Raw genomic sequence first — 11580 nt, forward strand, 5'->3', positions numbered from 1 at the left:
CAGGAGTGTGGTGAGGCAGGAATTAGCTTGTACTGCACAGAAGGCGAGCCATCAGCACAGTGAGGATGGTTGGCAGTGGGACAGAGGTGACCCCAACAAGTTTAGGAAAAGCAGCACATTCACCAGGTCATTGTCAAGGCTGTGTTGGGGCACAAAGCTTACTTTGCTTAGGTTCTGGTATTTGATGCCTGAGTGGTGATTACACCAAAAGAGTTTCCTTTACTTTGGTTTTGTGTTGTTTGGAATATTTCTGGCACGCAGTTACTGAATACAGTAACAACTTCCTCCTAATGGGTAAAGTAAACCTTTGAACATCAGCATTTTTTTCCCTTGAAAACCAGATTATGTCTGTGCTACTTATTTAGTCATGCATCTGTTTAATTAATTAGCATTGCTTCATGACATGCCAGATCATTGGGAATGAACTAAGCCACAGCAGACAGACTCACATAGTGCTCAATAGCAGAAAGTCATGTGTTTGAATGATCTCAGCACTTCTCTGTGATGTTCATAAATTGCTTACATGTTTGTGAGAACAGCTGTGAAAGTCCTGAAAATAAGCAATAAGGTATGGAGCTACAGGATGGTAGTGTTGCTGTCCATATTTTTTTATTTATTTCTGCCTTCCAGAAGTCCACTTTTATTTGCTCTGTCTTTAACAGGGGCTTTACAGCAGAGTGCAAATCCACATGTTAAGAACTGAAACGACAAACCTGTGTTTGATAAATTACACCAGCAGAAGTGGTTTAAGTCTTTGCAAGGGCATAGGCCACCCAAATTAAGCTGTGCTTAACTTTTGAATTTTTAAACAGCAGACACTCTTAGCTTTTCTTTAATCACACAACACAGTGATTTGCTGAACTGCAGTGGAAGTTCATACACTGAAATCTGGACGCACTTCATTCACGGGTACCTCAGAATCTGACGTACCTCTGCCTCATGACTGACTTGTGTTGTGTTTTTCTTAAAAACACAACACAACACAGAAAGATTGCAAAGAGTCCAAAGTACTGGAAGGCTTTAGGAGGTGCGTTTAGATCACAGCCACAAAAAAAACGTGTACACTGTGATGGTGTAAAACCTGAAATGCCACCATGTGACACAGCATTAGTGTTGTTGAGCTGAAAACATCAGCTGCTCTGGCAGTTGTAGGTTGCAGGCCCTGGAGAATGCACTGAAGTTAAGCAAATAATCTGATTTAATGAATGTGTGTCCCCCTGAAATCTAGAGATACAACAGTTTATTGCTGATCTTTTCCCTCTGGGCAGAAGGCTTTATTTTCATAGAGAGTGAGTACCTAAAGTTTTCATGGTGGCCAGTTGCTATTAGTGAAATGAAAAGTGCAGTTAGGCTGAAAAATCAAATCTGTGGTATCTTGGTTTTCCCTAGTTCACTGATTTTTAATGAGTTAAATAGCCCTTTGGCACTGGAGTTCTTTTGTTTGCTTTATAACCCTATAAATGGACTGCCAAGTCAGATGCCATGTCTTGAATCAATTATCAATAAGCTGTTGTTTGCATGCAAAAATCTGTGTGTTTTTCCTAAAAAGTGTTTCTTTCTGTATTTCAGCTTGTTAGTGACTTATTGGAATTCTGCTTCTACACCTTCCGAGAGTCTCAGGCACTGAAAGTAGAGTTTCCAGCCATGCTGGTGGAAATCATCAGTGACCAGCTACCAAAGGTGGAATCTGGGAATGCCAAGCCCCTGTACTTTCACAGGAAGTGATAGAAAATGTCTTAAATGGAAGAACTTTGCCTTAAGTTTCCCTGTGTTATTCCACACCCATGAAGGACCCAAGAAACCATATTTTAAACATGCTATTTACACTCGTTCAGCAGTCTCTGAATAGTCTAAAATCATAAGAAGGGTTTGGGGAATGGAAAGCAGTTGACTTGGATTTGGCAAGACCTAGATGTTTGGAAACTACCCCATAACCCTAAAACACTTAGAAAATGTTCCTGTTCCTCTGGATGAAAAGCCATATCTAGTCAATAACTCTTTGATTTTGATATTTTAACAGATGGAGTTTTAAATATGCCATGTAGTTTCTGGTATTGTTTGCTTGTTTTAAAAGGGTTCGAGAACTAATGAGAACTTTTTAAAGTTACCCTTGGTTTGCACATAAAACGTAAAGTCAATATGGGGCATTAATATTCTTTTCTTGTAAAAAAAAAAACAAACAAAAACTATATATATACACATATATACACACACACAAACCCTAACGTGTAAAGTAATAACAGAACATTTGGTGTGGAATACTCTGTTATCCCCACCTGTGGCATTTGTTATCCCATGTTATCCCATCATAGATGATATACACTGTGTTAAGTGTCCATTTACTATTTAATTAAAAAGGATAAGATGTGAAAAACAAATGCCCTGGTATCGATTTATAGTATCTATTGTGCTGGCTTTACAAATAATTTTTTGCAGTCTTTTGCTGTACTGTACATTGCTGTATGTATAAATTGTGAAGGACCTGAAATAAGGTGTAAGGAACTTTTGTAAATGAGACAAAAAAATCTTTAATGGTTAATAGGATGAACGGGAAAGTATTTTTGAAAGAACTCTATTTTGCTGGAGACTATTTAAGTACTATCTTTGTCTAAACAAACAAGGTAATTTTTTTGTAAAGTGAAATGTTCTGCATGCATAATGAACCGTTTACAGTGTATTTAAGAAAGGGAAAGCTGTGCCTTTTTTAGCATCATATCTAATTTACCATCCTACAGTATCTGTTGTAAATAACCACGCTTAACCTTTTCAGTTGTGTTTTAAGCCTTTCTATTTTCCTCTATATTTTTTCTCCCTTTTTGTCTCTCTTGCAAAGCGTATGTGACTTGAGCACATCTTAGAAATCCGTAGGAAACTACACTATGTTGTGTTTGCCACTTTACGGAGGTTTCATTTAACAAGACAAATTACGGTCTCTCTCCAAAGCTTTTGCCAGCCTAATGATCTAGTGAGTTCTTGCCCTCTATTCCCTTTCTCTCTCAGGGGAATGGGGGTGAGCAACGTGTTGAATGATTTTTCTTTTTTTAACTAAGGTTTCCCAGATTGATTGTTTTTTTTTTTTTTTTCCTTTGAATACTGGATATATGAAACATCTTAAAAGGTCAGATTATTATTTCAGAGAGGGGAGGGCGACTTCTGATTGTGATGAAGGGAACATGCAGATCATTACAGTAAGTATGCCGAAGACGTTTGTACTGGTGAGAGGGATGGTAAGGTATTGATATGGGCAGATTAGCTGAGTAGAATTTTTAGTGACAAACTAAAAAGCATGTACTTTTCTAAGCACTTTTGTAATAACCAGAATACATCTGAGAAGACAAATGTTCACACTACAAGTTCAACTCAGTTGGTCTGATTTTGTCTCAAAACTGTTTTCTCTAGAATAAGACTGCAAAGAAAAGAATTTTTGAGGTGATTTTCACTATGTCACAATTTATAAGCGAATACAAAATTTTGGAGTAGAATAGAGGACAGGTGAACTTTTCTGAGGCACAACTGTTGCTACCATATGCTCATGTTTAAATAGAATAGTTTTTCAGAGTCCTAATCTGTAGTGTTCTCTCTGGGTGCCACTGATATTTTTGAGCCCTAGTGTGTCCCTTGGCCGGTCGGAATGTAGCATTTCTTGTAAATGGTGGTCAAATTAAGAATTCTACACCCTTTCTGAACCCAAATTTTGAGGTGCACTTCGGTGCACTGAAGACAGTCAGCGCTACTTGTCTTTTTAAATGACACCTGCCTTATGCAATGGGTAATCTGTAAAGACTGTATTCAGAGAGGTTTTTTATATATAAATATATACATACATATATTATTTGCATTTTGGAAGTCTAATTCATAGGCAGATCTTTAAATACTGACCTGCACAGCAATATGAAAGCCAAACTTCCAACGTGAGATATACAGCATGCAGACTGGTTGTTTACAGTAAAGACACAGTCATACATCCATCTTTTAATTTACTTTTTTTTAAAAAGTCTAAAATAGAAAATTTCAAAGCCAGGTTCTGGGTGAATACAGTCTGCAGCAGCTTTTTATATTAACAAAGTTACTGCCTCCTTTTCTGTCTCAGAGTAACTTTGCTTGACTAAAATAGCAAAGCCATATTCTACACTTCACTGTTAAATGCCTGTCCCAGTCCAAATTGTTGTCTGTTTTCTCCTATTTTTGTACCTTATTACTTTTAATCTTGGTTTGGTACAATTCATAATTCACAGAAACTTCATATAATTAAACACACTAAATTAGTTTTAAAAAGCAATTTATATCTTTATGCAAAAACGTATGTCTGTCTTTGCAAACAACTGTAAGCAGATTATAATAAATCCTTTACTTTAATCACCTGTTGTTTATGAAACCATTCATTGATTATTATTTTTTGCTAGAGATCATTGAAGTAATAGATACAATTGGATATAGATGTTGTAAGAGGCAGTATTCTCTCATCAAGGACACTTAAGCAGAATAGCCATCACTTTTTTTATCTAAACCTGTGTACAGGAAAAAAAACAAAAACAAAAACCAACCCTAGTTTTTAGCTACCGGGAAGTTAGTTACGTTCTTTTGAATTTGTTTAGAATGAAATAGGCATTTGTCTCCTGCAAAATACAAGACAAACTATAACAGCTTTTAGAGGTGGGCTTTTGTTCATTGAGCTAAATTATTTTGTTGTCAGAAGGAACAGGGATATGCAGCAAGAGCATTGTATACACAGTTGAAATGTAAAATAGTGTTAATGTACTGCAGTGGGTATTTCAGGAATACTACACATCGTGCAACTTGAGCAGTTGCGCAGAGTAAAATAGAAAAGACTAAAGTTTGCAATATCAAAATCTTATTAAAAAGATACTTTACAATCAATAATGCAAAAAGCTAATTCACAGGGTGGTGTTTTTCACTGACTTGTTTAAACATTTATGAAATTAAACAATTCTACAGTTAATGCACTTTTAATTGTTTATTAAAGATTTGACTTTTTTTAGAGCAATGTTTTCAGCTGGAGGTCAATGACTTGATAAGACAGACAGCAGTTCTGAGGCCAGGAAGCTCAGAGGAATGTTTAAGAATTCTTGGAGTTTAAATAGATTCCTGGATGAAAAATAAAAGCAGCCAGCAGTATGGTGTAAACAGTAAAATCTATGCATAATGATGCATTTATAATTAGGGGTTTGCTTCTGTATGTTTAAAGCTTTTTAAATAAATAGAAAATATTGTTTGGTCTTTATGTTAATGTCTGCAAGTACCTATTTTTCTTTTTTTTATACAAATTGTACAAATATACATGAATTAAACTGGTTTGATTGCAAGTATTTCTTGCATTTTAATCTCAGATAGGTGCTGGTGCATTGCTATCCTTAGAGACAAGCTTCTGCTCATCTAGAAACAATACAGAACCATGGAATGGTTTGGGTTGGAAGGGACCTTAAAAAAACCATCTAGTTCCAACTCCGCCAGCCATGGGCAGGGACACCTTCCACTGGACCAGGTTGCTCAGAGCCCCATCCAACCCAGCCTTGAACTCTTCAACAGAAAGCAACCTAAAGTGCAATGTAACATCTTTCTTCATACATATAGTGTCTTAGTTTCCTCAAGCTCTGTTACTTTGGATGATGCAGCACGTCCAAGGGCTTCAGCCAGGGAGTGGCTACTCACACTGTGGAAAAAGGAATGCCCAAGGAAAAAGGAAAGAGGAATGTGGTTCACTTCACCTGGGTAACTGTGCTTGACAAATGACGTGCTGGCACTGTTATGGGCACAAGCTACATCCCACTAAAACAAACAAACCCAGCAACCTTCAGCAGCCAGACCAGTCTGGCTTCCAGTTCCCCTTAACCTATGGGCTGCTGTACCCCTTGTCCAAAGTTAGAATCTCTCTCCTGGAAAGAGGTATTCCCTATTTTATTTATGCAAGGTCTCCCTAGTGACTAATCAAGCTGCCTTCTGAGGGTCAGACCTTTTCTAGTTGTAATTATAGTAAGACAGAAGGGGAAATAAAACTCCTGCTATCCTGGTTTGTTCTCTGCACTGCCTATCTCAAAAATTCAACACCAAGTTCTGCGCAAAGCCAGGTCTGCGCTGTAAGACCACCATTAAATTGCATTTTGTTCTTTTAATAACGAATTACATAAACTTTTTATTGCCGAAAAATCCTTGCACCTGCTTTCTGTTTGCTGAATTGTCAGAAGGAAAGAATAGTAGAGGATCAGCAGAGTTAAGAAAAATTTCCCATATGTTTACAAGCAGATGTATCTGTCATATGCTGTTCTAGAAATAAGACGACGCTATCTCTACTTAAAAACATAACCAAACTTGTAATCTGACCTCAAGCTGGGTAACTGCTTTCTTTCAGGTGTCTTCAGAGACTGGGAGTTTATGATGAGTACAATATTACTAAGGTAGAAAGGAGTGGAAAAAATGCCCTTTCATGTCATAGATTTTCCTAGGTAAAATGTGCCATGTCGTAAGGTTTTTAAGGTGCTCTTACTTTAATTGTAGATGTTGATAGGATGAAGTTTCTGGAGCTTACCTGTGGCTACTGCAAGGACAGATGAGGGCACAGTTGGACTCTGATGTAGAAAACAATGTCCAAGGCACATTCAGTTTAAAAGGTGACGCTCCAGTGAAGACTTTCAGTGAAACCCAGTTTAGCACTGGTGCATTTCCAGTGCTAAAGCCCTCTGTCATAAGCCCTCTGTCAGCAATTTCTCTCTTAAAATTGCAAACCAGGTAAGAATTGTGAAATGGGTTAAGAGAACAAGGAACCAAGCATTGAGGAAGGCAAGTTTCTGCCCAAGTGTCTTCTGTGACACAATTACAGAGGCTCAGCTAGCAAAAGCTGCAAGCAGTATAGCTGGAACACTTATTTTCATTACAGAGCAGATAAATCAGCTAATGAGATTTTTTTCTTTCATTTCTGATGAAAGACAGCATCAGAAGGAAACCTGCCACGAAGATCAGCTGGGACAGCGCTTAACAACATTCAGCAGCCTGAAAACCCCGGGGCTTTTCACCCAGCAGAGTGAAAATGCTGCCTGGCCAAGGCGCAGGGCTGAGCACTGTCCAGTGACTAACACAGACTATAAATTTCTGCTGATCCCAGCTAGTCAGGAGTCTCAGCTTTTCCATTAATTATTCAGCAAACACATTCGACCTTAATCCCCAGGCTGGGGGATTCAGTCTCGGGCCCCATAGTGATGGCAAGGCCAGCGTCATTTTGCATAAAAAGCACATTTGTTTTCTTGGGTTTGGGTGGTGGTGGGGGGTTTATTCCCTAATTCACACTCTGTAATTTCCAGCCCATGTCTGTGTTCACTACCAAGCAGTCTTGGCTTTTGCAAACTGACAAGTCCATGCCCCTGTGCACAGTAACCAGCACAGAGGAAGGGAGGGGGAACCCAACCTGAGGATTAAGCTGAACCAGTACCCACAGCTGTGACAGGAGAGCTGTGAGAGGATGGAGTTAGGCCAGACCCACGGAAACGACCACTCCTGCTGCTGGGCCAAAAGAGAAGAAATCGTCAACCAGCTTCCTCCACAATGGACTCCCTGTGCTTCCTGCCCCAAGTTAACAGCATGTTACTCTGCTCCTCCCAAGTCTACCAAGCCACGGAAAAGACAGACAAGAGGCATGTCCTAAGGCCAGCTTCAGGAAAGCAAGCAATCTCAAAGGATGGGAAAGGGGCCTGACTTTCTTAATATGGTTTTTTCATTTTTAGCATCTTTGAATCTCTACTTCCAAGCAGTCAGTACGAGGCATTGTTGGCAGTGCAGTTCAGCAGTGAGGGTGAAGAATGGGCTGCTCAGCTGGACAAGTCTGTACTCAGCCTTAGTATAGCTGGGCTGATGTGGAAACCCACATGGTGGGTAGCAGTTCCCACAACTATATTCCTAACAGGCAGTGTGGTTAGCCTGAAAGCCAGATCTGATCTGGCTCAGCTCACACCACTGCCTTCAGACAATGTTTAGGACGTGAGAAAGTTTGGGTTAGTATTACCTCTGCTCAGCCGTATCATTTCTCAGTAGAAAAGTTTTCTCCTTCTTTGGGCTCTACATGGCCCCAGGAGCAACAGGAGTCTCAAAACATCTCACCTAAAGGCAAAACAGGGTCACAGGACTGGATGGAATAGGCACTAAGTCTTTTATTCCTTGTCTATATATCTACCTTTTTAAACCGCTTCAGTTAAAAGGAAAAAAAAAACAAACAACCCAAACACAGAGCTAGAGCTGAGAAATATTGAGAACTTTGGAAGACAGAAGCCAGAACAAGATAAAACATGCACTGCAGGTTTAAAACAACAACAAAACTAATGGAAGCACCTTCCAAAGCTTGTCAGCTTCAAGTTATCAGAGCTTCACTATCTGACAAGCCAGCATACCTCGCTGCCACACCTGTGAGGCCAATACCAAAGGTTTACATTCCCCCTCTTCTTTCAGCATTTTCCACCAACTGGTAGCCACGAAAACTGAGTTTGGCACACAAACACCATCCTGCTTCCTGAATGACTCTAAGACCACAAATGAGTTGATAAATCTGCAGGCCCAGACAACATGATACCCAGCCAGAACAGTAGAACAGTGCTTTGCCACATGAACAAATATGAGCAAGGAAACCTTCAATCTGTTGCCCTAGGTGTTGGTACAACTATTTCCTTAACACTGAGTGAAGGAGCAAATTAAGGAACTTTGTCTCCTTCACAAAAGTCCAAAAGTCATCTCCAGTGCTTGGGTCACTTAGCCACTATGCCAAGACAAGAACTGCCTAAAAGCTGTATGGCAGAGAGTCACTGCTCAATACCAGGAGAATACACCAAATGAAATTCCTCCAAGCAATGAGGGTTAGTGCTGGAGAGCTGTACTGACTTGGCCCACCATTGCTCCATCTGGAGATGATTTGTGTACACTCCAATGGTCTGTGCAGTCTGGGCAAAGGAACAAAATAATACTGTGGAGTTAAATCTTTGGGGGGGGGGGAAAGCCATTCCAACCTTAAAGCAGCATTAACCATTAACTGGTTTAGTAATCCCATTTGTTAGAAAAACTTGCAAGCTAAGTAAATTACTCAAAATTCACAGAGTCCAATTTAACAAAGAAGTGAGCCTGTATTGTATGTCATCCTGTCATATTTTCCTGCATTCTCTCCACTGCCTCCCAGAGGGTCTTCCTTAAAGGAGAGAAAAATACAAAGATTAGTGATAAATTGCATGTAATGTTTGGGTTTTTTTTTAAAACACAAGCTACATATTTATAGACCACAAGATTTCTGGAAGCTTTTTCTATGACCACAGATAACACTCTCACTACTCAAATAATTCTACAAATTTTGAGGCAGCTATTGAGGATTCCAATACCTTGGCGCATCCATAAGACCTTACAGTTGACAAGAGCAGGGAAGGAAGAAAGGCAAGGTCAGTGACCAGCTAGACAGACAGACAACAGATAAAATACAAGATGCCTCCAGGATGCAAAAGCCAGAGATTCTCTTTTCCTTTTGGCTTGAGCTCGCAGAGTTACCTATTTTAAGTGAGGAAAGGTCCCCATTCATTTTGGAGCCTGCTTAAGGCTGACTGCAAACAGCTGTCAATAATTATTGCATGTCACAACTTTCAGAAGCAGAGCAAAATATTCTGCAACATAGGAATGACAAGTCAAATAGCAAATAACGTTTTATTTCATTTACAGTGATATTTTTGAGTAGCGAAGAAACCATGACATATAGGAGCCTGTAATAAAAGTTCATGTGTCTTATCTTTATAAAATAAATGAAATCATACACACAACATAAACGAATGTGCTCTTTGAAGACATTTGAAAAATGTCATGTCTTAGTAACTATTATTTTACTTACAGATGTCTGTTCCGTACTGGCTATTCCACTTTGAAATATAATTTAACCGTCAGCCTGATAGCCTTTTTTATCCAGCAGTATCTTCCAAACCCAAATTATCATAGAATCATAGAATGGATTGGGTTGGAAGTGACCTTAGAGACCGTCTAATTCCAACCCCCCTGCCATGAGCAGGGACACTTTCCACCAGACCAGGTTGCTGAGAGCCCCATCCAACCTGGTCTTGAACACTGTCAGGGATGGGGCATCCACAGCTTCTCTGGGCAACCTGTGCCAGTGCCTCGCCATCTTCACATTCTTTTAAAAAGGCTGGTTATTGAGGCATAATCTCCAGGACACTAAGTTGAGTCACAGATCAACCAAATACTTGACTTAAAATGCTAATTATTTTGCAAACAAATATACCACTACTGTTCTTTACAATTGAAAAAAAGCACCCTATTAAAAAATTAATCTATTCCTCCATCCCCCTTACTTGTCCCCCCCACTCATTCCAACCCTCAAAGAATCTTTTTTTTTTTTTTTTTGTAATTCATATTTGGCAACACAATAACTTTATACAGATTAGGATCTTCAATCCACAGTCCAGCTCTTCATTGATTAAAAGCAGTCACAAAAGTAGAGACAAGTGACTAGAACAAAAATCCATGGATACCATGTACACCTTCTTGGCGTTCAATGCACAAAGCTATAAAAACTGAACATAATTTTGTGGAATAAGTCCTCTCTTGCCATTTAACGTGCCTTCTAGCCATCCTGGTTCTCTGGAAAATTGCACTGCAAAAGAAAAAGAAAAAAAAATTACTGCATCTTTTTATATTGGAATTAGTACTTTTTAGTTTTAGCTCTGTGACACCAGGCAAAGTATCTATAAAAACATCCCATCATCTGCAATGGCCAGTTTAAGAATCTGGCAAGGAAAGATAAAGATGATTATTGACTTAAATACTTCATAATATTCTGCACAGTGTGCATGGTGAAATAGCTTTTAGGTGCAGGAGACTTCCTTAAGGAAATGGTTAATGGAGCTTAGGACAGATTTATAAAAAAGAAAATCTGTGCCTTCAGGGAAAAGTCAGGATTCATATAAAAACAGTGGAAAACAATTTCAGTAGGTGGGGCAAAGCATGACAAAGACCTGTCTTGAGCAGCAGAGGTGAATCTGGAATCTCAGAGCCACAGAAGAATGGCATAGGGTCATACTTGGCATGAAAAGTAAGCATGAAAAGGATTATAAGGGAAATAGAAATGAGCCAGATTTTGCTCCAAGTATCATCTCTTCAGAATAGAGCTGCTATTGGAAGTGACCAGTGGACAAAATCTGAATCATTCTTCTGGTTAAATCCTCTCTCTGAAATTCAAATACGCAGTGCAATTAAAAAAAACCAAACAACCAACTAAGAAAAAGCTTGAAGAGTTCCTTGTTCCTTGTGCCATCCTAAGGGTTTGCCATCAGTGTTGCTGATCCAAAATTTTATGCAAGAGTATCCATTAATCTAAAATATAAAATATTTTAAGAATTATTACTCTAAAATAAGAAATATCAGCTTGGACTGTCAATGCCCCACAAGTTACTCTGTGAGCACAGTTAATGAAATCTGACTTCCTATATATTTTTTCATAGAATCATAGAATCAGCTGGGTTGGAAGGGGCCTCTGAGATCATCAAGTCCAACCCTTGATCCAACACCACCATGGTTGCTAGACCATGGCACTGA

General features: G+C 39.1%; 2 protein-coding genes across 3 annotated transcripts in view; one reads left to right on the forward strand and one right to left on the reverse strand.

Annotated features, from left to right (window-relative positions):
* NR3C2 (nuclear receptor subfamily 3 group C member 2) overlaps positions 1-5324 on the forward strand; it is a 201731-nt gene extending 196407 nt beyond the window's left edge. For both annotated transcript variants that reach the window (XM_018073490.2, XM_018073483.2), the window contains one exon: positions 1570-5324. In XM_018073490.2, coding sequence (XP_017928979.1) covers positions 1570-1725 — 156 coding nt within the window. In that variant the 3' untranslated portion in view covers positions 1726-5324. The remainder of the gene's footprint in view (positions 1-1569) is intronic.
* A 5048-nt stretch (positions 5325-10372) lies between these two features.
* Positions 10373-11580, reverse strand: part of ARHGAP10 (Rho GTPase activating protein 10) — a 147897-nt gene continuing 146689 nt past the window's right edge. Inside the window, exon 24 of the mRNA XM_018073497.2 lies at positions 10373-10639. Within this exon, the coding sequence (XP_017928986.2) occupies positions 10551-10639 (89 nt within the window). The 3' untranslated portion in view covers positions 10373-10550. The remainder of the gene's footprint in view (positions 10640-11580) is intronic.

Source organism: Manacus vitellinus, unplaced genomic scaffold, assembly GCF_001715985.3.
Source record: "Manacus vitellinus isolate BGI_N305 unplaced genomic scaffold, ASM171598v3 scaffold_0_pilon, whole genome shotgun sequence".
Lineage (NCBI taxonomy): Eukaryota > Metazoa > Chordata > Aves > Passeriformes > Pipridae > Manacus > Manacus vitellinus.